At 36.5% G+C, this 27,062-nt stretch overlaps 3 protein-coding genes across 4 annotated transcripts; 1 reads left to right on the forward strand and 2 right to left on the reverse strand.

The window, feature by feature from the left end:
* Positions 1 to 555: 555 nt before the first annotated feature.
* Positions 556 to 4,799, reverse strand: LOC115761600 (polyadenylate-binding protein-interacting protein 2). 2 transcript variants are annotated; one of them, XM_030703400.1, is made up of 4 exons: positions 4,580 to 4,799; positions 2,200 to 2,350; positions 2,031 to 2,131; positions 1,832 to 1,961 (listed from the first exon to the last, which is right to left on the reverse strand). In XM_030703400.1, exons 2-4 carry the CDS (start codon positions 2,341 to 2,343, stop codon positions 1,832 to 1,834), a joined length of 375 nt encoding a protein of 124 aa, XP_030559260.1. In that variant the 5' UTR covers positions 2,344 to 2,350; positions 4,580 to 4,799. The 2 variants fall into 2 exon arrangements, with proteins under 2 accessions (XP_030559261.1, XP_030559260.1); XM_030703401.1 differs by lacking the exon at positions 4,580 to 4,799 and having other exon boundaries at positions 556 to 1,961; positions 2,200 to 2,343.
* Positions 4,800 to 5,382: 583 nt separating this feature from the next.
* On the reverse strand, positions 5,383 to 8,777 carry LOC115761642 (sialin). Its single transcript, XM_030703475.1, has 7 exons — positions 8,410 to 8,777; positions 8,122 to 8,355; positions 7,069 to 7,362; positions 6,860 to 7,009; positions 6,491 to 6,623; positions 5,767 to 6,011; positions 5,383 to 5,707 (listed from the first exon to the last, which is right to left on the reverse strand). Exons 1-7 carry the CDS (start codon positions 8,704 to 8,706, stop codon positions 5,534 to 5,536), a joined length of 1,527 nt encoding a protein of 508 aa, XP_030559335.1. The 5' UTR covers positions 8,707 to 8,777; the 3' UTR covers positions 5,383 to 5,533.
* A 10,438-nt stretch (positions 8,778 to 19,215) lies between these two features.
* On the forward strand, positions 19,216 to 26,739 carry LOC115761319. The gene is made up of 11 exons (XM_030703051.1): positions 19,216 to 19,294; positions 22,330 to 22,637; positions 22,703 to 22,820; positions 22,880 to 23,479; positions 23,659 to 23,778; positions 23,843 to 23,962; positions 24,027 to 24,290; positions 24,360 to 24,518; positions 24,574 to 24,705; positions 24,769 to 24,921; positions 26,150 to 26,739. Exons 1-11 carry the CDS (start codon positions 19,234 to 19,236, stop codon positions 26,248 to 26,250), a joined length of 2,136 nt encoding a protein of 711 aa, XP_030558911.1. The 5' UTR covers positions 19,216 to 19,233; the 3' UTR covers positions 26,251 to 26,739.
* The last annotated feature ends 323 nt before the right edge of the window (positions 26,740 to 27,062 follow it).

Here is a 27,062-nt window from a genome sequence, read left to right on the forward strand (position 1 = left end):
TGAGTGTTGAAAATAGTGGTTTTATTTCGTACGGGTTCCGTATACCATTGGGTAGGGTATTTTGGCTTTATCATGAAATTTGTAACACATAGGAGACATCTCCGACCCCATGAAGTACATATTTATTATAAATTAGCATCAACAGTGATATACATACAAACTATATCATCAGTTTCGAAAATTAGGTTCTTGTATGAAAAACTCCGACATTAATTATTAATTTTCAAGATCGTACTTCTATATTATTTATGAAGAGTTTGAGAGCCTCACTAGTCCATAATATATTCTCAAGGCCGTATTGCAAATGTCTACAAGGGTATTCGATATTCGACGTGCCAAAAATATACTTTTCCTTTATACTAACAGCCAAGACGTTTGAAAGTCCCAAAATGCTATCCTTTTCCTAATTATCCATATGAATACATATGTCCATTTGAATCATACACACAAAATAATAAAATAAGACATTCATTCAAAATAAAATAAGACATGCTTATGGTATAATACTTCTTTTTATTTGGATTTTAAAAATAGTTTTTTATATTTTTTTTGATTGGTTTTTTTTTTATCTTTATATCACACATAACGTAAATAAGATCTTTTTAATGCTGTCCTTACTATCTATAACTAACCAAAAACTATTTATTTCTACATCCGAAAACAGAAGTAAAAGTAGAATTTCAATTAAATTTGTGTACTTTTTCTGCATTTGCGTTTAGTGCAAATTGACAAAAATTAATTTAGACTTAAACTTTTACGAAAAATATATGTATTGCAGCGCATTAGATTAATACTAGATATACATATACACATTCATATACGTATATATATGTATATATATGTCATTAAACATTAGTACGTACATCAAATTATCTTAGTATTTTTGTTTCTTTAAGTTTTGTTACTTATTTACAACTGCAAATTACTAGTATGCGAGTTAAAGGGAGGTAAAGTCGCTATTTTGTAATATAGACAGAACGTATAACGAGTTAACAATTATTTAATGAAGAAAAAAAAGTAGAGGCCAATAAACAATAAACTTAAAGCGAGTTTAGGTCGTGAGCTTTTGCATTAAATTAATTACAATTAAAGTCTTTAAAAAGAATTTCAATTAATCAAAGTGACGGCTAAATATTCGGGTTGGTATTTAAACACAATTGAGTCTTGTAGTTGTTACATTTGCTTTTGCTGGAAATTTATATATAAGTATAATAATTTTAGGTTTCTAAATAGATGTTGCAATTCACAGTTAGTTTTGTGTAAAAAAGTCATTTGTTTGTATGTTTATACGAAAGTTTCACTAGCTTAAGCACGACACGTCTATAATTGGCTCGAGATAGCAAACATTTTCTTGTTAAACGCGAAATTTGATGCTCGTAGTATTCTAAGTTAACGGGCTTTACTCCATTTTTACTTGTTTATGTATATATATTGTATTTTTGTTTCTTTTTCTTTTTCATTTGTTTTTTTTTTTGTTTTTTTTTTTTGGTTGTATCAATTTAAGTTTTTTTTTTGTTTATGGTATTCGTTTGCATTTCGGTTGAGTTGGTTAATGTACATATCATAACGTGTGTGTGTATGTGCGCGTAGATTTCTTCAATTTTGTTTTATATATTCTTTTTTACTTTTTGACATGTTGCCTGTTTGAAAAATGGCTTGTTTTTTTTTTTTTTGTGTTTTTTTGGTAAGACATGGGAGGTGAATATCATATATAAACGTTTATCAAGGTATTGCATGGGATGTTGGAATATCCTCGGTATGTCACTTTTCAGACGCTTATCTGAAAGCGCTGATGTGTGAGGTTATATAGTTCAGACTATTGGGGCCGGGCTTACGAGGCTATAAAATCCATTTGATGGCAGAGTGGTACAAATTCGTCAGCCATAGGATTTAGTACAGATTTCTCAACATTACATTGACTCTTTGGTAGCGCAGATAGGGCTGTATTTTGTTCTTCCGTTCTGCAAATAGAGAAAGTAGCGTTTATTTTCAACTATCTATTGTATTTATTTTTTCTTCTTTTTTCGTACTTTGCCTTTTCCCATTCATTGATTTGCTCTTCAAGCTCATCCTCGATCATGGCCTCAAAGCACTCTTGCATAATTTCCTCTTCCTCCAGACGTTGCAATTCCTGCAGATGCCATAGGAATTAATCAAAACTCGAACTCTACTGTATTGGCTAAGTTTTCTGAGACTTACGTTCTTGTCGAATTCCTCCTCGTTCTCCATCCACATATATTCTGAGAAATCTGGCTCATCGTCAAAGTCAGACAGTGATTCGTCGTCGTCCACCACGTAAACTATTTGATCCGTCCAATCAACAGATGGTACTTTTAACAACATGGTAGTGCTGCAAAGAGAATCATTAATTATTGCTCTTGAAAGCCAGTAAATACGCGGATCAAGTTCTCGACTACGAGGTACTCTTAATTTATAATAAATGAAATATCGCAGAGTAGTAACGATTGAGAGATTGCTAGGGATTTTGAGAGAGTGGTGGAAAGAGACAGATAGAGGAGAAGTTACCAATGTACACTGAGTTCTCTACTACGATGTAGGCAATTGAACCGAGATTGAGAAGGAGTCAAAAATATTAAAGGAAACTACAGTTTTTCATTGCTAAATTTACATTACAGTTCATGAGAATCGCATAGAAAGGCCGCTTTTCGTTCATTTAAAGTGAGGGGAAAAAGTTGTACTAAATTTTCATTATCAGCGTTTATTTTTGTATATAATCACAAGTATATATTAAAAGGCGAGTCAACATTGCAATGTAGCCAACTCGGTCAGGAATATATATAAATATATACGTGCGTACATACACATCCTACTGCTTGTTTTTACATTTGCTCAACTTTAGTATTTTTTACGCACTTATATATATATATATATATTTACAGCTGGGGGAAAAATAATAGCTCAACCTCCACAAGGAATCTTTTCAAAAGCGTCTACTTCATTTGTAAGATTAAGTAACTCTTGAAAACGTTTTTAGTATTTTGACAAAACAAACATATTAATGAATATATTTACCGAACATTGTTATTATTTGTTAAACTGCAACTGTCTATATACAAATACACATATATGTATATAAGATATGGTACCGTCCAGGTATGTATGTATGAGGACCGTGTGTATGTACGCTTGTTTTGTACCGGCAAGAAGCTGTTGCGTCGTTCTTCTCGAAACCGGTTTGACACATTTAACAATCGTTTAGTTTAGATAAACAAAAGAAAAAACCGCACCACTTAAGCGAATTTAAATACAAATGCATATACCTAACATATGTATGAATGTTTTTATAAAAACGCAACAAGTAAACGAACATTTTCTCTTTTCTTTTTGCGCAATTTTTTCGTTTATGTGAGCGAAATCAGTTTTTTTGCGCTGCGGGGTCGTCGCAATGCTTAAAATATTTTTAAAATAAAACAGAATGACTAAGCAAAAGAGAAGAGAAGCACAAACACAAGAAACCAAAGGCAATTGTTTATAAACAACTGGCATACATGTGCATATGTATAACACATATTCACATGTATTTTTGATAAGCGGTATCAAAGTATTATTGAGTGGTATTTGTGTGTATATCAGCATAATATATTTAATGGTTTATTGGTACGCCGTTATCACCTGTTTGGGACGTGAACACAAACAACTAACGAACAAAAGCAAACTAAAAATAAATTTGACTATGACGACGTCTTGAATTTATGCAAAACGCAATAAGACAACAAATACATATGTACATATATGTATGTACATGTATACGGATCGGATCGGACATCGCGTTGCTTGCTTCATGGGCGTAGTTAGTTTTTTTTAAAGCGCCAAACAAATAGCTCGCAGTGTGCGAGAGACAATGTATGTGTGAACGTGCGGCCCCGCACATAAGCACAAGCACAACACACAAATGCACACTCACACATATACAAGTGTTGCTCTTGCTACAGTTGCCATATTGCGAAAAAATTCAAATGTATTTGCTTCATGAACCCAACAGCACATGCATGCATATATATGGCTTGTGGGCATATAATTTTAAACGATCACTTTTTATATACTAAATACATATGCAGACACACGCACGCACACTAATACACACGAATGAATGAACCTCCCTCAACTCGGCGCAAGCAGTTAAAACAACACGGTGCACTCAAGGTAACAAGTGTTTCGAAAAGCTTAAAACATTCGACAAAAGAATTAATATTCGTGCTTTATTTTCTTTTTGTCTGTAATTACGTCGCCAACAAAAATCTGGTTATAAACAATAGCACGTAGCATAAAATACTCTACCCAGGGACTTAATCTAAATGGCAGCCAAACCGGGCAAACGTCATCGCTCGACGGCGTCGACATTTTAGCGTTTATTGATTTGTCAAGAAGCATTCATTTGAGGAAATGCTAAAAAGCCCGCAATTACAAATCAGGAAACATTTAGCTGCGCCACCTGCCCTATGTTTCCGCCTTTCGATGCACGCAAAACAGTGTATTTATAAAAACTAACTAAATAGTTAAAGCAATTGATGGTTGTTGTTTTTTTGGGCGCAAGAGCTGATTCATTTTTTGTACTCACTTTGCAATTTTACTTGAAGAGCTGCCAAATTGAAGTCTATGTTCTGTTTGTTGATCTTCCACTGAGAATTTTGTATTGCAAAAGTATAAAGGGAGACACTGACAATTTATTGTTGCATCCAGATAGAAAACACGCAAATTTTTCTATTGCGAAACCAATTCAAATGCTGTGTGCGGAAACACGTCCATGAACGTCAAGCAAACGAATCGAAAATGATTTATAAAACAAAAACTGACAGACGATTAATTTTGTACAGCTGTTTGGATTTAGTTGAGTACATCGATAGTTATTTTAGCAACACTTTATAGAATCGATATGTCGATATGTGAGCTTATGGGCATCTGTCAAATGTTGGCTGGTTAATCGATTAATTTTTGACACACAATACAAAGCGCGCAATTCAAACAATTTCGCGTATAAAAATAAAAGAGAAGGGAGAGCGAAAAACAGGTAATAATCTAATAAAATTCTTATACATTATTTTGTAAATACTTCCTTGGATTATTTGGCTAAGCACTTAGAAGGGGTCAATAAAAACTATAATAGCTGCAGTCAATATAAGACTCTTAATGCCTCTAATATAATATGTTGAAAGAGTCTAGCGAGTAAGTGCAGTAATGGGGGTTAATCCACATGACATATTGCTGATACAATCAGAAAGCTTAACGGACTTTCACAATTTTTATCAGATTTTCTTTTTTTAAACAAAATAATAAAGTCATTCACAATTATTGATCCATGGTTGTTGTTGTTTTTTATACTGACGCGCATATCGCTTTTTATTCTATTTTAAGGTATAATTTTAAGTGACAAAAATAAAATGTGAAAAAGAGAAAGTTAAAAACAATGACCAAATTATATTGCAAATATACGCTAACATAATACAAAAACGCAAAACTTTGGACGGATTAAAAAATATGTACATTAAATTATTGACTATGTCTGTGGATTTTCCTAATTTGGCGTTTCTCGAGTAGAATTGTTGGCATTTGTTGGAGATGTCGACGTCTGGCTACGAGGATCCCATGGCTGTAATGCTGTGCTACTGCAAAGGCCAAACACAATTATAGCCAGTGCATTAAAAAGGATCAACGTTAGTAAGACACAATTCCACTCGGACTTGATGCCCTGAAAAATAATTATAGAACATCACTATGGGATTAGATGTCTATGTGGTGGGGACTTACGGTATGCACAAATTTGGCTATGACATGGGGAGCCACAAATCCGGACATGTGGCCAAGGCAGTTGGCCAGTCCTGAAATCAGACCAGCAAAAGAAGGCGCAAAGTACAATAAAGTAGGCCAGTAGCCGCCACTAAAGCCCATATCCGTGGTAGATCCCAACAGCACAAAGATAAGAAAAACGAGTGTCTTTTGCTCACAGCTCGCGATTATGATGATACCAATTAAAATTATTGTTACACCGGAACCTATTGTGATAAAAGAATAAATGGCAATAGTTACAAACCGAAAGATATTTAAATAATATATACTCAAGAAGCTACTTGAAACATTTGGTGTCTCTAGCTCTTATAATTTACGAGATTTTCTAAAAAAAACAGGATTTAGATATTGGATTTTATTTGATTAACTGGAAACGGGACAAATTATCAAAAGCATTCCAAATTTCATACGGACAGACGGGCGGACAGGCGGGCGGACAGACGGCCGGACAGGCGGGCGGACAGACGGGCGGACAGACGGACGCACAGACAAACGGACATGGCTAGCTAGACTATTGATTCTCATCAGGAATATATATACGTTATGGGGTCGAAATGCTTTCTTCTGCCTGTTACCCACATTTACAGAAATACATTATACCCGTTTTACCCATTTTTAATGGGTTCAGGGTATAATTCATAATTTGACCAAAGGTTCAATTGAATTCTTCTTGTTATATGCTTACAGACAGTGTATAAAACTCGACGCAGGCAGCTGAGATTGGCAAACAATCGTCTCTCTAAATAAGAACAACTGAAAACACATATTACTTTCGAAAGCAGGGAGCCGATAAAAGGTGCCGAAGATAGTAGTCCAATCTGTAAGTAAGATAAGTTTCAAAACGATTAAGTTACAAATACTTTAAATGAACCTTAAGTTAAATTTGTGTTAAACAAGTTAAATAATAATAGACTAAATATAAGAGACGTCTTAGGTCTTTACTAACAAAAAACCTTTATCTTCTGCACGCCGAAGGTTGAATACCCTTGTTGAGAATTTGCTGATATGTGAGTAGATTTGTGAAGCTTTTAAGCTTTAGATTCTTATTACTCACCTCTTTCAGATTAAACTGCATGGCCTCACGCATGAATCGTGGCATTACTAGCGATAATACCAGAAAGGTATAATTGTGGAAGACATGGGTGAGGACAAAAGCATAGACGGGCAAAGAGGTCAACAGCGATCGCCAGGGTATGCGTAAATGCTGCACCAAATCAGATAATATAGGTCAATCGTTCAATCAGTCAATCAGCAACTACTCACCTGTGGCTTTTGCGCAAACTGCTGCAAATACTCACGCTCTTCAGCTGTCAGCCGTGGATGCTGTTCCAAGCTATTATAAATAAGCCAATTACAACTTAGGCCATACAGCATGGAGACACTGCCAAGCACATAGAATGGTACTGTCCAGCCAAAATCGCTAAGATAACTGGCCAGCGGGTATATGCCAATTGAACCCACAATCAGGCCGCTATAGGCGAAGGAGAGCATCGAGGTGCGCTCCGTGGGATGTGCCCAGGTAACAAACAGTTGATACAAAGGCGGTGTGCCACAGCCCTACGATGTTGAATATAAAGCAATGCATATGTATTAGTGGGCGTTTAGGCAAGTATGCGTGTGTTGCACTCAAGAGCTTAAAGCTGTCGAAGCTTTGACGTGCGTGTGCCCTGTGCATGACAAAAGCTTAACAACTAGAAGAAAGAAACTTCAAATTAAAGACGCCAAACTTCCACATTGATCCATTTTTCGGAAAGCTTAAAACATATCCCATAAATCTTCGATAATCGCATAAATATGTTGATGGGAAGGTACAAAAGTTTTAAGAAGCGTTTTCTGCCAATTTTCCACTGTGGTGGATGATATTTTCAAAAACGGCGAAACAAACGTATTTATTGTAAATCTTGGAAATTAATAAGTTAAATTTGAAACTTCGCCCCATTTGATAAGAGTTTCAGCCCGAAACGTTACCCACAAAATCTCTGTCCACCGTTTCCACAAAAGAGGAATGGATTTTGTGAAAAGTGTGAAACATTTCATTGTTTTTTTTTTTCACAAAAACGATCTTGAACCCGAAACTTCGTTTATCTAACTATTGGCCTACATTTTTCACCCAGGAAAGGGTTGTTTGCTGCGAAAAGTACAAAGCACGTCTGAAATCTATTTTCAGAAAAAACTTTAAAAACTAGTTTGACGGCGATCGGATAATCTTTCAGCAAATTTCTACAGATGCAAGTGAAATTCTCTAAAGTTTCCTAGCTCTTATCAATCAGTCGATCAATCACGACGCACAGTTTTATATATTATGTATAGGCTCACCGCAAAAATGCCGGAAAGTACCAAAGTAGTGACAGCAGCGGCATAGCTATAATAAGCCATCGAGGGTAGCACAATGTATGCTAAGGCTTGCAGCGTCAGCGAGTTAATAAACAGCATTTTGCCACCAAAACGATCGGTCAGGCGTCCAGCCAGTGGCAGGGCAATAACGTAGCCATAGTAAAATACGCCGGGAAATGTAAGCGCCTGGCTGCGGCTCCAGGGCAGATCGCCCGACTGCAAATCGAAAAAGTGTCAGAGTTAGGACAATCAAATGCCAGCCAAACTTGCCTGGACAACATCGTAACTGTGTTGCTGCCACACGCCGCTGCCACAGCTGGGCGTGACAGTAACATTGTCCAGCTTATGGGAAGCAGCAGCCTGAAGCAGTGCATCCTCCGAATGCGCCTTCACCATGCGTAATATGATCAGGCCAAGCATATTGCGCATGCCCATGTGCAGGACATTGGTGAGAAAGGCGCACAGCGTGTAGGTGAGACGCACCGAGCCCAATAGGCGACACGGTGCACCGGCCGGGCCCGGCTCCAAGCTGCCTACATTGGGCAGATTCCATGATTTTTGCACCATTTAGGCGTGAAATTTGTTAAGCATTTAATACTGAAACGGAACCGAGAGACGAACGTTGCGCTACGAACTGCAACAACTAACTGAAGGGCGGTTCACTTGTGAGAAATGCATAATAATTTGCAATTTGTCACGATTTCTCTACTCGTTAATCAGACCTCAGGCGCTCGACTCTCCGCTTATCTTTACAAAATATGCAACGGTTTTGGCAAAGCGATGAAAACAACTAAACAAAAGACACTCAGATAGGCGAATTATGTGACGGAAGAGATTAGAAAAATAAGATCAGTATCGATCAATCTCAGCTGATATCCAGATGCTTTCAAACTGTGTTCCGCTTTAATCGCGCTCTCACTCTCTCGCTCTCGCTCTCTCTAAGTTTGCTTTCATAGTAGTTAAAAAATAGTTAATAATTATTAATAACAGTTGGGCTAAAAGTTATGCTCAATTTAAGAGCTTGGAGTGCAGTATTTACGTACGATAATAACGTTCGGTTCTAAAACATGTTTAAGCATTCAAGTTCCGTATTTATATTATTGTAATAAAATGATTTGGAGCTCTTCTTAACAATATATTTTTCATACCCCGACAATAAGGTATGCCGGTTTTGTGACAATCTATGTAAGAAACAGGAGAAGGCTTCTTCAATGTGTATATTCGGTATTCAATCAAGAGCGAGAAGTTTGAAATTTTTTAAATTTTAGCGCTTAAAAATATCGTTTACATTAAATATTATTATAAAAGCTACAGATAACGAAATTCGGATTGATGATATCTTACAGTGTACGCGGATCTAGAACAATGCACTTTTTAGATACCTCGCCACTTTCCCACTTAAGTTTACAAAATCCGCAATTTTGGTGGATAAGTTTTGGCATTCGGTATTTATACATATATTGATGACAAATTTATTCCCTATAAATTTCAGAAAGTTCAGACTATAAACACCGTAGTTACCATAGTGTGGGTCTCAGGGAAGAAGAAGTATATTCGCACAAGCGGCATGCGTATAGGAAGTTAAAATATATTGAATGGCAGCTTGGAGCTGGGTTACTAGAGTACTAGACTATAGTACTCTCCTCTCTTTCTTCTCTCTGTGGTTAATAATTATTCTTTGATAATATGTGTATATGATCCATGTCTAATCACAGTGGTAAAATATAATTTCATGGCTTATTCACGCTAGGCTTTGCTCTTATATACATTCAGGTGTTAATATAAATGAGGCTGGGTGGATATATCATGCACATTTTTTGGTGGCGTTTTGCCAATCATAATTAGTCATGACCGGGTCTAATTACGTGGCAGCTGGACGGAGCAATGTACTAGAAGCCACACGCTAAGCGTTAAACATCTTGACATTTGCAAAGCCAGCAAGGCGGCAATTAGTATTTAAACCAAGCTCGGCAAGAAAAACTTACATTTGGTCAATTATTAAAGTTGCTTTCAACACCCTGTGTACATTGTTAAAAATGAGTATATTGGCTTGTGCCATGTCCCTCTTGTTGACTGTCAGTCTATAACGGAAATCTATACCTACAGAAGTTAAGTTAGATTTGAAAGTTTGCCTACTGAAAAGCTTGTCTAAAGATCGAGACAGTAATGGAGAATATCCTTTCTATAGCAATATCCTTCTTTCTCATTTACAACTGCATGTATATATATATATTGAAAATTACAGTTTTAAAGTCACTGCTACAGTCTTAGAGTCAACTAACTTAATATTCAAAAGCTCTAGTCAATGGTTCGGTTCAGGCCCTAAAGGTTCGGCTCGATAACCTGGTTTGATATTTAATTTTAAAATTTTATTAAAGCAATTTTAATTTTGATTTATATTAGAATGTTCTACTGAAAACTTTGGGGTACAATATAAATACAATAGTTGGAGCACAACTTATGTTGGTTTTAGTCCAACAGTCAAACAGTCGAGTCGATATAGACCCGTCCGTCAGTCCGTATATATATTAGTAAAAAAACTAGTCTTTCTATGCCAGTTAATATGTCAAAATCGGTCGAATGGCATTGCTATATCATACAGCTGCGATGAAATCTTGAATATCTTGAATCAACTAGAAATAAATGCCAATTATTTTGGGCTTTAAATAAGGCCAGGAAATTTCAGGAGATTTGAATCGTAAACACCGAACTTTATCAAGAAGTTCCATGGAAAGAAGAGGCAAAGTCATAAAGAAGAAAGCTAGAATATTTGTAAGGACGGCTTGCGCTGGCTGCAAAGTATCTTCTAGTCGAATATGCCGGACTAGATCACTCTTACTTGTAATATTCTGAAGTCATTAAAAATTAGTGATAAAGGGTATAATGGGTTTGTGTAATAGGCAGAAGGTGGCATATCCGACCCTCTATTCTTGATCTGGACGACTATCTGAATCGATTTGTATCTAAATATATATTCCCCAATAATATACGCAAAATAAGTTTATTTAATTTTTTGTAGATATCTTTTGTTATTTCCAAATCATCGGTAAAAATCCATTTTTGACTTGGACCTGAATATGCATTTCGGAATTTCAAAATATTTTATGATTTGAAGAATTATAAACGTGGTCCCATATATTATAAAGACTGAGGTGTGCAGGTGATTTTGTAGTCGAGCACACTGAACAACAATGTTCTTGTTGTTGTTTTTCTTTTAGTTTAGATTGCACACCTCAATGTTTTGCCAATTAAGTTAAATGAAAAATGGTCAAATGGGAAAACACTGCAGCGTGGCTTTTCACGTTACGATTTGTGCTGCCCGCTGGTCGCCTCAGGCGCGTTTAAGAATGCGTGGGAGGGGATGGGAAAAGGAAATGGGGGGCGGGCAGTCACTTGGCCCAAAGTCCTGCAGCAGTGCAATTGGCTTTTAGCTTTGTGGCTTCTGGCCTCTACCCCGTTCTGCACTCGTGTGTGTGCGTGTGCTGTGACCGCATTTATATTTCAGCGTATATGGTTATCTGTTTTGCTGCATCGCTAATAGGACTTTGAATGTGGTATATTGTGCGCGGTGCATTGGATTCTATTTTTGCTGTTGGTGCACGTTGTTGTTCCAATTGTTCGTTGTAGTCGTTACACTATATTTCGATTAAAATTTTGCATTTTTTATAATGTGGGCTATAACTGTGCACTCATTTAGAATGCACATGTGCTTGGCTCGATTAACAGGCGCTATACACACACACACTCACACACACAAAAATTATGAAATAATTTTTACGTTTGATAAATAACCTTTAAAGTAAACGTAATATGCATCTAAAAGTGGGATTGATGAATTTAAGTTTAAAAAATTGTATAAATTAGGCAGCACCAATTTCCTCTCTATTAGGCGGATCTCTCTGTAGCGGCCAATCATTTTCCCAACGTTCACTATCCAAGATTTTACTGTACATGTGCCTAGATACATGCATGATTAATACATGCATACATACAAACATGCTTACAAACATAGATGATTATATACAGACATATAAACATGCATACATTCATACAAGAATTCATAAGTATATACCACATATACATACACACATAATTACATACATACATGCATGCCGACACACATGCGCACGTACATACATGCATGCATGCATGCTTACATGCAAATTTACATGCATGCATGCATACATGCATACATACAAAGACGCATGCATGCATATGTACATATATGTATGTATTTATTTACTGACTTTTTGATTGATTTTTTGTTGATAGAACGCATATGTCGCTCTGTTAAGGCCCAATGTTGTCTTTGTTGTCCTTGTTGTTGCCACTGTGAAGCGCATATGCTTCCATTTGCCTCTCCTGGGTGTTGCACTGTTTGCATGTGCATATGCAATGGAGCTACCAGCTCGCGTGTCTTTTGCCCAGCCAAAAAAAACCCTATGTCTTTTTGGCCTAAAAATAGCTTCAGGCTCGCATGGCAGCGGGCATTTGGCAGCGGATTTAAGTTGGGCGTGGCATTTGGGGCTGGTGGGAAATGCCACGCGAATGTGTGGCTTATAAAAATATTTGAGCCGAAAATAGTATGAAAAATTAACACACATACCACATAACGACGCAAGCAAACAAATGTGAAATATGTTGGTTGTCCTCAGTACAGAAAATTATTTTCTATTTATTTTATTTTTATTTCGACTCTGTTGTTGGCCTTGGTATGATCTCTTGACTGCATCTGGCACACTTTGCCACGTGTTGGAATATATTTTCCTTGGGAATGAATTTAGCTAGAAGTGAAAAACAACACACCAAATTCTAATTATAAATACATTTTTTATAGTAAAAAACTTTTTTCTTTGTTTCTAAATGACTAACCCCGATGTGTGTCAAACCGAGCTTAGAGTCTATAAGAACTCACATATAAATATACCAAAAATTGTTCTATTTATTTATTTTCATCAAGGAAAATGTATGCACATTATCTTATTTTATTTCATTACATATATTTATTTAACAAGTTCGTTGAAAGTAGTCTGTTTCTTCTCTTAACCTTCTTGTTATACGAGTAAAAGTTAGTGCGATACATTTGTAGTTTGCTTGGCTCTTAAATACCTTGTAATTCCCGGATTTTGGAGGTATAAGATAAACTCCTTAGCATAAGGATTAACAGAGGTACAAATAATTTCGCTCGAACTGTATTTTTTATGTAATAAATTCAACGGAAGCTAATAAAAGACTATTAACAATGATAAAAATTAACGTTCTGATTACAAATTATCAAAGAAGAATATATAACTTATGTCGTTTTAAATACATTTAACATTTTCTCTCTCAAAAAATATTCTAAAGAATGAAAATATTTGGTTATCTTCTTCTTATACAGCCTGTGTAATTTCATTATTTAACTACTTATCCAGTTCTGTTTCGCTGCATGAAAGGAGCCCACAAGGAAACGTTACACACACACAGACATACCCTCACACAGCAAATGAAGACTCCGACTCTGTTGGCCAACAAAATTAGCTAGTCATGCCAGTGGCTTGTATTACTTAGTATTAGTGTGTGATAATGTGGCCAACGTAGAAAAATTTATTTCGTGCTGGCTCTCTCTTACCAGTGCGAGTTTCCGTTGCCTCTTGCGGCATTTTTCGTAGACCAGTTTCAACTCTATGTATTATTTTCCTTTTTTTCATTTTCTTTTGGATTTGTTGCATAGTTTTGTTACAATTTTGGGGCGGTGATGCGGGGGTGTTGAGACAGACATCATCAAATACTGTAGCTTACATATGCATGTCTGTCGCTTCAGCGGGTCACTTGACCCAAATTTAGTTTCTGATATTTTAATTGTCGTTTGATTGGCTCAGGAAGAGTATTATGTATTGTACTTAATTTTGTTGAGTTGTTCAAAGCAAAAGCATAACTTTGCATAAAGTTAGGGCTGCCAGAACAATTTCCATAATTATTGTAATTATTATTTTGCTATATCTGTGGCCACTTGCAGCTGTTAGCTATCAATTACGTATTTGTGATTCGTAAACTGCTAACTGCAAGGATAATTTTATGAGCCATGTAATAGTAGCTCACGCGCACATTCACACCCATAGTTTGCACACGGACACACACACACACACACTCGAACACAAAATTGTTGCTTTTTACTACAATAACAAAAACCCTTCAATCGCAGGCGAAGAAACTAAGAGCTCCACTCGTGTGCCACTTTTCTTATGCTCTCTCTCCTACACACATTCGCTCTATTTCCCACAGGCGCGCTCGCTCTCTCTCTCTCTCTCCCTCTCTCTCTTAGAGGCAGGTGTGTCGCATGCAGTTGAGGCACAAAACACGCGAAGACGCAAACAGTTGCGCGTACGAGCTTCAAACGTAAGGATCGAAAGCAAGAGTCGCGCGTGTTACCAGCTATTAAAAAATTTAACGGTCTGCGCGCAAAAGTATGCAACAGAAAATGTTGTTCGAATTTAGTTAAAAATTGATCTGTGTGCCGAAAGTGAAAAGCTTGCAAATGCTAACTAACAAAAGCAATTGAATAAGCCAATATAACTGTTGTAACACATAAGTCTAAAATACATCAGCATATATATAAATATATTTATATATAGCATACAATTTTGGTGCTGTCATTGCACGCGTTATTTTGTGTTGATAATTACAAGTTTTTGGAAAATTTGATGAATATTGATTGAATAAAAATATGTCGTAAGTGGTATAAAAATGTGTGTTACAATAAAAAAAATAAGGGTCGTGGAGGTCATTATACGCGGCCCGCCGTTGCTCAGCGCATTCCAATTCATTATTACCGCAAACAAAAACAACAACAACAAAGCCCAAAAATACTTTAACTGTCCTACATATGAACTCTATGTGTGTGTGCGTGTGTGCTTTGTATACATGACACGCACACATGCGACAAACAAACACAACACGAGCCACACAAGCACACAAGCATACTTCAACTAAAACCTAGACACACATTAATAAAAGCTTATTTAGTACACAATTAACTTAATCATATTAATAATAAAAATATATGTATTATGAGAGAGTATTAATTTAATACATATAGGCTTCTAGAGCCTGTGCCCATAAAAACAGGTTAAAAATCGGCAGAATATTTTTTCGAGTCTGTTATTTGTTTATGACATTTAAACAGGTTTACCCTTAATTGTACAATTTAAACTATCTATAAAAGCAGCTAAATAGGTTTATATCAACGCTTGAAGAAGATTTAAAAAAGAACCACTTCGAAACCAGAATTTCAATTAATTTTTTTACTATTACCCGAATCTTAAACTAAGCCAGTTGCTTGAAAAACCCGAAACAATCGGGTTTATTATTTTCTTTAAGCTCTCTTGTTTTAAAATAATAATCCGGGAATTATTTATTAAAAAACTAGCTATGTCAATGAAATTTCGAAAAAAAAAACTACAGCCCAATGCTCAACCCAAATCATGTGTTCGATATTGTGCAAAATCAACTTTGCGAACCAAAACGAAGCTGAACCACCTAGCTTTTGTGTGTGCTGCAGCCCTGGATTATACACATACTTCAAGTCTAGGGTATACATGTGCATCTGAGCATTTAATTAGGTTTAAGTTCTAATAGATTTATGCGCAATGGCAGCATATTCCCAGCAACAGCTGATGACCTGCTTTCTGTAGTTATGGCCTTGCACTTTAATTCATAATTATATTTACATATGTATGCATGAATGTCTTTGTGTTTGTGTGTGTCAGTGTGTGTGTGTTTGCGTGCTCGTATTGGGATGTATATAGCTGACAGGGACTCTCCTTGCTTGCACTGTCGCCAGCATTTTATTTTCATCGCGTGCGTGGCAAAACATTTTTACAGCCACAAAATGTCATTTTACGTTGTACGAAACTGAAAATTAGAAATGGGACAACAGACTTTTGAGGCTGAAACAAGGAAGGAAACAAACCAACAAACAGGCACAAACAAATGGGCGCGGTCCAATAAAGCTTTTTAGTTGTTCCACACTTAACTCAGTTTTAGTTAACTTTGTTTTATTTTTTTTATTTATTTAGTTTTATGTGTGTATATATGTATGTACATATTGTATTATATTACTTGGAAAATATTAAGTACATACGATTCGGTGGAATTAGTGCAGGAGCATGTTGACAAAATCTAGGTGTTCTAGGAATTCAAATACATGCATAAGAAATACTTTCAAATCGAACATGTTACAAATTAAAGATGAAATTGATGACACTCTGTGCATACGAATTTTAATTGTTGTCAAGGATCATTTAATCAATTAGCAGAGCAAATGTAAGCACAGTTGAGGGCAGGGCCTACTCCCAGCCACAGCCAGCTCTAACACATACACACACACACACACACATCAATATTTGTTTTTTTTTTCTTTTTAGTTAAGTATAACACATGGCATTACAAATAGTACACAATAAATAATAGTTCAAAATGATACTTCTATGGTAAATGTATTATCAAGGGCCACATCACATTGCTATAATTCTATTCATTGCAATCGCAATTATAAAGGTCTGTCGTACTATTTTTATAGGAATCGATTTTGGGTTTCCTCAATTTGTTAGCATGTGGCTAACAAACAACATGACACTTACACATAATCAGATAAATGTACATTTACATATATTATGGTAGCGGATTGCGCGTGGCAAGTTTTGTGCTTCAAATTTTAGATATAACTTTTTAAACCATTTTCATAGATAGTTAAAACGAGTAAGAGGTCTTAGTCGGGAGCTCCCGACTAGGGAGTATCCTGAACCCTCTTTTACCAATACCAAATGCAGCTCGCGCTACAGGCTCGTTTGGATTTCGGATTTCGATATCTATTTTTATCGATTGATTGGAAACGGAGTAAGTTATCGACTATCGGAAATAAACTATTGCTGGACTAGGAGGACCCACATTCCAAATTTCAAGTCTCCAGCTCCGAAATAGGTTCCGAAATCCTTGCGTTCATACATGCGGACAGAATGACGGACGGACGGACAGTCGGACATGGCTAGATCGCCTCGGCTGTTGATGCTGATCAAGAATATATACTTTATGGGGTCGGAGAGGCTTGTTCTGCCTGTTACATACACAAATACATTATACCCTTTCACCCATTTGCAATGGGTTCAGGGCATAAAAGGAAAGTTTAGAGTTCATAAAATAAATAACCAAAATTTGTACTCAACGGTTCTCGCTAATGTTAGTCCTGTGGATTTTACGAAAAGTGTGAAACACATTTGAGATTTATTTTCACACAGAGCATTGAAAATGACTTTGAAGCCGATCGGCTTTGATATTCATTTTCCACCGAGGAAGCTTGGATTCTGCAAAAACTGTGAACCACGTCTCAAGTGATTTTCTATACAAATAAATGATTTTAAATTACGTACTTCAGCCACCAAATATTTTACCTCCATTTCCAACAAGAAGCAACTGATTTTTTAAATAATATGCAACACCCCTCAAATGAATTTGAGCAAAGATCTTTTAAATAAAGTTCGAGTCCGATCGGACGGTAAACAAAAACTTTCATGCAACCGTTTTTGCGTTTCTTCCATACTTGCGGCTGGAATTTCGCAAAAGCCCGTCTAGGCATGCACCTATATAACGTAAAGAAACTATAATGAAAATTTCAACATCCTAGCTCTTACGTTTTAAATTATTCAGCCAGGTAGTAAATAATTATATATTTACAATTACGTACTCATCTGTAAGTCCACGATTCTTTTTTTAGTCATCTATCAGTAGGCGGGAGATAAACTTTTTTTCTAAACAATCACTGAGAGAACAGAAGAGCAGAGACAATGCTTATAACTTCTAAACGCAGCTTGTTTGCTAAACCTGACTTGATTTAGTGAGAATCGCATAGTAAGACAATTTTTGGTTTATTTTCAACTCAACATGTACACATATTTAATGTATATATTGAATACCAAACAACAAACACAAGATTGTAATAGTTGTTGCTTTTATTTTATATATATTAAAACTGTACCAGTTTTTTCAATGGCATCCGCCAAAGCCACAGCCTGCTCAATAATTGAATCCGGCTCCTTCTTTATTCAAGCAGCCGCCTTCTCCATAGTTGTTTTCGCCGCCATCACCTTTGCTCAAGTTGCCGTCTCCTCCAATGTTAGAGCCGCCGTGTCCTCCATAGTTGGACCTGCTTTTCCTAATATTAAAGCAATCATTTTTATGTGCATGGCATAAAGCTGTGCTAGCAGCTACCAATTGATATCGAGTAAGAATAAAAATGATTCGAAATGGATTTAAATCAAAAACAGGAAAACGAATGGTAATAAACGCTTTTTAACCCAAATTCAAATCTAGAACAGGCGCAATCTTTTTTCAACTGAGAAAGATCTTAAAAGCAAATGCGCATAGCTTAGAAAAAAGATTGATGTAGCAACATAATGACAATCAATTAAATTATTAAGGAAGAAAAATCATGATGATATATAGTATAGTATAGTATAGTATAGTATAGTACAGTAGAGTATAATAGAGTAAAGTATAGAATAGTATAGTATATAGTATATGCATTTAATATACAAGGGTAACTTATATACTTTAAAATGAAAAAGAAAATTAAGTTCAGTATGAAATTCTTATTGTAGTTACGAGTATAGGTTAAATTATAAAAATGTTTAGTACTCAATAAACAATGGAACAGGTGTCCACAGCCAGGTGTTAAGATACGATGAGATAAGCGAGAGTTTTGTCGTTCTGAGGCTGATTACCAGAAACTCAACGGTCTGTCAGATTAGGAAATAGCATGAGTAATTAGTAATTAATGCAGCCTTGGCAACAATAAAAACTGACTTTAAGCCCAACTTGATGGAGCCAAGGCATATAAAAGACTGCCTAGTCAGATTATTATGGGTCGATTGCCCATATTGGATAGGTGAAAACCCATTGAAAACCAAATCGATGTACAATTCTAATACTTCCGATAAGATTAGCGCTATCAAGCACCTAATGGAGCTACCGACTACCGTCAGCCAATTATTGGCCAAGTTTCAGTAACGATTTGCCTGTGGTTGCGTTTAAATTGACTTGTGGTAACACACACACTCGATGGAAAACCCGAACCTTATTATATTACTCGGCATCCTGTGCGCCTTGCTCAGTCCACAAGGTATAAAAGTATACTAGGATAAACAGCAATTTAGAAAACCCAAACAATTCCTAACTCCAACTCGAACTCGAGCTCGAACTCGTAGCAAGCGTTGAAATCATTCTGTGAGCAATGGCCGTTAATTGAATTAAAGTCGTCGTTCAGTGCAAAACTAAACAAAGTGTGAGCCCAAATTGGTATACAAATAATAAAAAACAAATAAGTAAAACAATAACAGCGAACAAGTCAGTCATAATATTAAACAACAAAAGTAATTAATGCAAACGCAATCAAGGTCAAGTGCTTTGCCCTATTGACCCAAGCGCCCATCTTACCAAAACAAAAAATGGAACCAAGTGAGAATGTTCTAGTCGGGAGTGCCCGACTAGTAGATTCCCTTAAACACTCTAACTGCCGTCTATACACACACCCACACATTTCACCCCCCCGTCGCACACTTTTCTTGATCAACTCAGGTGGTCCGATATTTGTGAAATGTGCAGGGAATAAATATGACAACCCAAGAATATATCTTGAAAGACATCCAAAAAGTCATATATTCTGGGTTTTTGTATGCTCTAAGATATTCCACATTTTAAATTTGTGCCTCAAAAACCGTAACTCAAAATCGATATTTATCGATATTCAGAACATGGGTGCAGATATCAGTAGCAAAACAATAAACCCCTTCTGCATATGGCATAGGGTATTAACGAATGTATAAGGAAAGGAACAACAGCAAATTCCTGCCCTGAAGGCCTTACAGCTGGAGAAATAGTTTCGCAGGCCACGGAAAATGGAAATTAAAGTGCCAAAGTGACGAGCAAATTTTAGCGCTGTTGTTTGAACTGAAACTGTTCTGTATGCGCATTTAAATGCCCTCATAAAGGATGCATCAAATTTTCAATAAAATGTGTATATTGTATCCCAAATTGGTTTCTCATAAGCATTCTACAATGTTTATGAAATTAATCCATTTTTAATTTTAAGAAATAGTGTACTTTTGCTTCGGATTAAAAATTTGTCTTGTTAGAAAATTCAATTACCCATATGTATTTCAACTATTTTCTTATTTTATCTATATTTAAGGTAATCATATCTGCTAGGGTATTTAAAGCTCCTTAAATTGAATGAAAACTGTTTACGGTTTTTAGTTTTGTTCATCAACAGCCGGAAGTTGTTGGCGTATACGTAATAAATTATTGCTAGCTTCGTTGCGTGCTGGAAACCGTAACAGTCGCAAAGTATCGCAAACATTAAAGCTGAAAGTTGGATTTTAAATAAGTTAATTAACAGTTGGGCACTAAATTTGCTCACATGCTTTTAATTACTTAAATATTGGACGGGCTTACTTTGCAGCAGCAGGGTACAAGTTTTACGGGTATAAAAATATGCCTGACATTTATTTAGATTTAATTCACAGAAATCTTTGAATTTAAATTTTGGTAAAATTCTTAAATCAACTAAATTGCTTTCATTTTGGAAAAGAACAGATAGGTAAAATTAAAAAAAATTATTTATATCGTATTTGGCCTAAGCCAAGGTACGGATGTTAAACCTTCTAGATATATACCCTTAAGCCCTATAAATTCCATTCACATTTAGATGGATTTAAAATTTTGTCATGAAATGTATGAAGCATGGTAGGGGACGTCTTCAAAATCCTAGTGTCTTGAATATTATCCACCAAGGCTGCAAACCTAATTTGAACCTTACCGTTTGCACAAATTAAACCGAACTCAAACGCAAACCAAACACGGATGTCGTTCGACATAGGAACGATTAAATATTTTATTATTTGGGAAGCACTTCCACATCCAAAAAAATCTATAGCCGCAATTTTAAGAATGTTACTTTTTTGTCAGAGTTTTTTTACTGCAGAAAATGTAAGCAAGATTGGTTAAAAAATACTAAAGGAAAAGAACGGACGGTAATATTGGCAAGCCACGTCGCAGTTAGCGTCAAGCTCTGGAATTTTCTCTATGCATGTTATATTTTTTCAATCGTGATTGTATTGTATATGTGTGCTGTTATTTTATTTAAATTTCTGTCTCTAAAAAGGACACTTTTAATGGTAGGATATGAGACGATGGCAAGTAGCTTTTCTTACTATTGGTTCCACTTTAAGCCTCGAGGTGGTATTTGATAATATTTTTGTTTTAATTGTATTCGTTTACCCATTAACAAAATTTTATTTTCTAGGCTAAAGGTTTATAAAATCGATGCTCATATTTAGATATATCCTAAGGGGTTAGCATGAGATCAGATTTGTTTCATATATTTAAAAGCTTTCGGACTATCTAATTGTGTATAACAGAAGAATGTTTCCGGTATCCACCGATTTGAGCACTATTAACTTTTTTTTCATCTTGCCGCCTTTATATCAACCGATGGACTAATATAGCCATGTCGCTCAGTCAGTATCTATGTGAACTATTTTCTCAGTTTTTAAGACTTTCATTGTGAATCTTTGCTTCAGGCAGTACATTTGTCGGAATCGTCCAGATTGTACCGATATATCATATAGCTGACAAGGGACATACATAATTAAAAATAAGCAAAAAACCTAATTAACAACGGCCTACCTCATCTCATATAGCTGTAATAGGAAAAATCGGCCAAAAAAAGAGTTCTAGTAAGGAAAAATTTTTTAGCTTTTAATCTAGCCTCACTATTCTTATCACATGCCCGTATGCCATATCTCTATAAGAAAACTTACTCTTCGGCATACCGATAATAGCCATTGCTTGTTGTTTATTTTGCTAATTTTTCCTAAATTTAACCAAAAAATGTTACCCAACAGCGTACAAAATCAATATGAAAGCATTTATAAATCAAAGTTTATTCGGCTGTCCGCCACAAAAGCAACTGCAAATTTATTCAATTTCTAACCATATTAAATTATTAAAGCCGCCAAGTTAATTTGGGCCAAGTATTGTCTTAAGAATTGGTCGATATCGTTGTGCAATGGCGTCAAAGGCCTACAAATAGACAATACGGCGAATATGTAAATCGGTTAAATGGTCAATGATATATGCATATTTAATTGATTGCAGGCGACGGCGGTGCATTGGCTGTATTTTGGCCATGTGAAAGCGATGCGGACTGCACAGCTGATGGCTCTAGCTGTGACCCAGACACGAGTCTATGTGAATGTCCCAGTTTCGATGAGGTCTTCTCCGAGAACTATACGCAATGCCTGACGACCTCGCTGATTGGTGACGCATGCCAAGACTCAGTTCAATGCAATCTTATGCCAACGGGAGCCAGTTGTAAAACCGGGGTCTGCGATTGCGCCGATGGCCAAATCTATCTGCGTGGCAAGTGTAGGCCAGTGAATGGACTCAGCGAGCCCTGCGAAACGGTGCGACAAATTAGTTGATATTCAATTAAAACTCTTTGACAAGTAATCCTCATCCACATTTGCAGGACTTGGACTGCTATTTTGGCTACGATCGTGCATCCGTTAGCTGTCAGGATAGCGTCTGCGCCTGTGCAAATGGCTATTATCACAGATATGGAAACATATGCCGTCGCAAATCAATGGGTAGATTAGCTGAATATAGCTGGTTAGTTTGATTAAATTAAATACATATTTGGTTTTAGAAAAAAACGATGCATGCGTCGTTGATGCGGACTGTGATGCACTGGGCGCCGGTGCCACCTGCGTGGGTCTAATATGTAACATTGTAGATGAGCAGAGCACCACGCCCGAGGATAACGGTACTGGGACCACAGCTGAGGATAACGAAACAACCGAGACCGAGACCGAACCGAACCCAGACACAACAGAACCGGAGTCCAGTGCCACAACAATCATACCCGATAGCTGGGTGCGGGAAAAAAAGCAATTTGCCAAAGCTTTTGTTCATGCCACGCCCACACATAAAGATGCCGCCGCCCAGGCCACACTCTTACTGACCAACGGCGATGGTGAGCTCCGGTTGACGCCACGTCATTCCCGTGAAATAGCCGTCCAGACGAGCATCGAGAAATACGAGCTGAAAGAGCTGGGACGCAGTTTTCGAAATGTGGCCACAGCTACGACAACCACCTCGACTAGCGCCAGCAGCCGGCACACCTCCACCAATACCCAGAACTATCGTCGCCGTCTACCCGCCATCTTTCGCTATGATAATGAGGATATTAAAACATATTCCACGCTGGGATCGAGTCGCGATGACGACGATGTCGATGACAAAAAATGTGAGTAGAATGAGAGAGTATTTATACGAATTTATTTGCAGGTATTCATTTAAAGTGTTTATGGCTTAATTTTTTCATAATTTTCAAAAAGATGACAGCTCCGTGTCTTATAGTTTTTAATTAATTATCGACTTATTTGTGCGTTAATAAAAAATGTAATTATTTTATTTATTTAATAGATGGCAGTAGCTGCACGGATAATGGCAAATCATGCACCGGCCTGGCCCACTCGATCTGCACAAATAAGATCTGTCTGTGTAGACAGGGCTATTATCCGCGGAATGGTAAATGTTTTGCAGGTAAGGGCAACCCATGAAATATTGAAATTTACGCATTTGTATAGCAATTGGTTTCCTTTGGCAGAGCTCGGCGAGATAGCGGAGAGCAGCGACGAATGTGAATATGAGTTTGATCATTTGTCCAAGACTTGTATATGCCAAAAGAACTATTTCTACGAACGCGACCTGCGCAACTGCAGAAAACGTGAGTAGGAAGTGAAGTAGGCAGAATTCAAAATATATATTTAATATACGCTTACTTCTGGCAGCCATTCAGTATCACCTATCCTGCACATCGAACAGCCAATGTAGTCCCTATGGAGCCTCCTATTGCCATCCGCAGATACCCAGACGCTGCACGTGCGAAGAGTACGCACAGTACAATGAAATCTCACAGCTCTGTGAGTACAAGGATGGCTTGGGTGCCGAGTGTGAGTCAAACGATGGCTGTGTTGTGGATCATTCCATTTGCTCAAATCGCTTCTGTGTGTGTCGCGACAACTATTTCGAGAAGAACGAAGCTTGCGTGCCAGGTCAGTTAAGATTCAGGCAGCTGGTACATACCCTGTAAATAAATGTATATATATCATTTTGTGTATTAGGCATTGGGGCCGAATGCTCAGAGGATGATGAGTGCATGGCTGAGAATACGGCATGCCTGGAGCGCAGCACTAGCAACTCAGCCAAAGATTCGGAGCCGACGCGCTCCTGTCAATGTCGCAAGGGGTATGTGCACTTTAAGGATGAGTGCCTCAAGGAAGGTAAGTGTCCCATGAGAGTTCCTTCAGATAGCTATTGTAAACTATATGCCTATAGCCGTGGAACTGGACGATGAATGCGTCGAGGATGAGCAGTGTAAGCCGCTTCTGGCCAGCTGCAATGCGGAAGGCAAATGTGGCTGCACCGACGAGCAGCACGAGAAGAACGGAATTTGTGAAACGAAACGCCGTAAGCTTCAATGTGCAATTGATTGGACTTTTCATACAAAGGTTGTTGTTTTTTTTTTTTTAGTGCTAAACGAGCCCTGCACAAAAGCCACAGAGTGTTTTGTTGAAAAGGATCCTGAGAATGTGGAATGCCGCAACTCCGTCTGTCAGTGTAAATTTGGTTATCAGGCCAGCACTGAGCAAAGGCAATGCATACGTGTAATGCCCAACAAAAAGAGTAAGATTCCAACTACCAATTAATATTATTTACTATATATACTAATTACATATACTTACTATCGGATATTATTATATATCGCAGGTCAAGCTATTTTTGTATACCCTTGCAGAGGGTATTATAATTTTGTCGTGAAATGTGTAACGCATAGAAGGAGACATCTCCGACCCCATAAAGTATATATATTCTTGATCAGCATCAACAGCCGAGTCGATATAGCCATGTCCGTCCGTCCGTCTGTCCGTCTGTCTGTTTCTATGCGAACTAGCCCCTCAGTTTTAAAGCTATCTTAATGAAACTTTGCAGAAGTCCCTAAAAACATTTTGTTTATCAAAATATCTTGACCAAACTCGACATTTATTAGTTTTACTAACATATATACATATATATGCATATATATGCCAAATCCTATTAAGATCGGACCACTATATCATATAGCTGCCATAGGAACGATCGGTCGAAATTTAAGTTTTTGTATGAAAAAACATTTTGTTTATCAAGATATCTTGACCAAACTCGGCATTTATTAGTTTTACTATGATCCTCATATATATGCAAAATCCTATTAAGATCGGACCACTATATCATATAGCTGCTATAGGAACGATCGGTCGAAAATTAAGTTGTATGAAAAAACATTTTGTTTTGCAAGATATCTCGACCAAACTCGGCATTAACTCTTTTCCCTGTGCTTCTTAGATACGAGCAAAGCACTATAAGCATCATGAAAAGATTGGGTCTGAAAGGGTATTAGATCTTCGGCGTGCCGAAGATAGCCTTTCTTTCTCGTTATTATATCTTTTTATTTTTCTAAAATGTATACATTTCGAATTTTTACCCTTTTCTCAACCCTGAGAATTTTAATATAACTCATATAGATATTTGAAATTATCAAATTGATCGGATAAACAAACAAAAAGTGCAATCAACATTTTTCGATTTTTTCTTGTCGTGGGTTGAAATGCATTCTTTAGCAATGGTCTTAGATCTTAGAGGTTTCACTTGTACAAATTGTTAATATCATTTTCCATCCAAGAGTGGTGAATTCTCCAAAAAGGGTGAAACGCGCCTCAAATACATATTGTAAAGATCTTTGAAAATTAGTCTGACGTTTAGCCAATAATAAATGAAAGTTTCACAAAGTTTCATCTAACCATCTTACATCTCATAAATCAAACAGTTTTGTTTTCGGTGAAATAAGTATTTAAATAACGTTCTATTTCCACAGATTCTTCCGGTAGGCCCAGCGCTCTTAAAATCATCACGTTCGTATTGATAGGTTCCGCTTTTTTGATAACCAGCGCGGCCATTAAGCAGGCGTATTACTAAATGGAACGCTTCTCCCCCGCACCCAAAAGCAACTTTTTTTGTATTATTTAACACAGATTTAATATTAATTGTAAATGTTAAGCGTTGTGAACAATTCCCTGTGCATATATTGACGCCATGTAATCTGGACCAAACTGACCCGGTTGCAGTTTTTTAAGGCACATGCAGTATTAATCAATAAGGCGTGGCATGCATATATTAATTTACATTATATTAAGCTAGCATTTAGAATTTCAAGCAATAAATGATAATGCATAATCAGTGAGATATTTGCTCGCTTCTATCAATTAACTATACCTTAAGTAAAACTTAAAATTAAGGTTGATCAAATATTGCGAAGCTGAGGACAAAATTGTAAAATATGCGCTAATAAATTAAGACTTCAATACAAGTATATGAGAAATGGAATTATCTATAAATTATATGATCTATCAGTATAAATTTAAAGCAATAAGCTTAGAAACTCTAAAGTATCCTCCCATTCGGGTAAGTGGAAATGAAAACTTGTTTAAAATATCGAAATAAAATATCAATATCAAATGAATACATTTTTTCAATATATTACCGTTAGACTCTGTGACGGGTATACGCTTAATTATTCCGATTTTAATCAAACTCGAAGTGTATAAGCCATAATACAAATATATTCGAGCGATAGTTCCTATCAGCTTTAGTGGTGCAATTAAAAACTCGTAAAACCTCCATAAAATTCAAATTTATCAAGCTATTATAACCATAGTTGTTAAAAACAAAAAGTTCATCATAAAAATTAAATTCTTACGAATATCGATTAGGAGAACTCCTGTTCTCAG

The sequence above is a fragment of the Drosophila novamexicana genome, unplaced genomic scaffold, assembly GCF_003285875.2.
Source record: "Drosophila novamexicana strain 15010-1031.04,08,12 unplaced genomic scaffold, DnovRS2.1 tig00000485-arrow-pilon, whole genome shotgun sequence".
Taxonomy (NCBI): Eukaryota; Metazoa; Arthropoda; class Insecta; order Diptera; family Drosophilidae; genus Drosophila; species Drosophila novamexicana.

Bases quoted from the DNA above. Each gene is read 5' to 3' on its own strand.
- LOC115761600 (XM_030703401.1), bottom strand. From the start codon at position 2,343: ATGTTGTTAAAAGTACCATCTGTTGATTGGACGGATCAAATAGTTTAC. The intron at 2,132-2,199 runs GTAAGTCTCAGA...TGGCATCTGCAG, and splicing joins AGGAGGAATTCGACAAGAAC to GAATTGCAACGTCTGGAGGA. The intron at 1,962-2,030 runs GTACGAAAAAAG...CTCTATTTGCAG, and splicing joins AATGAATGGGAAAAGGCAAA to AACGGAAGAACAAAATACAG.
- LOC115761642 (XM_030703475.1), bottom strand. From the start codon at position 8,706: ATGGTGCAAAAATCATGGAATCTGCCCAATGTAGGCAGCTTGGAGCCG. The intron at 7,363-8,121 runs GTGAGCCTATAC...TCAACATCGTAG, and splicing joins TACTTTCCGGCATTTTTGCG to GGCTGTGGCACACCGCCTTT. The intron at 5,708-5,766 runs GTAAGTCCCCAC...ATTATTTTTCAG, and splicing joins TAGCCAAATTTGTGCATACC to GGCATCAAGTCCGAGTGGAA.
- LOC115761319 (XM_030703051.1), top strand. From the start codon at position 19,234: ATGGAAAACCCGAACCTTATTATATTACTCGGCATCCTGTGCGCCTTG. The intron at 24,291-24,359 runs GTCAGTTAAGAT...TTTGTGTATTAG, and splicing joins GAACGAAGCTTGCGTGCCAG to GCATTGGGGCCGAATGCTCA. The intron at 24,519-24,573 runs GTAAGTGTCCCA...ATATGCCTATAG, and splicing joins GGATGAGTGCCTCAAGGAAG to CCGTGGAACTGGACGATGAA.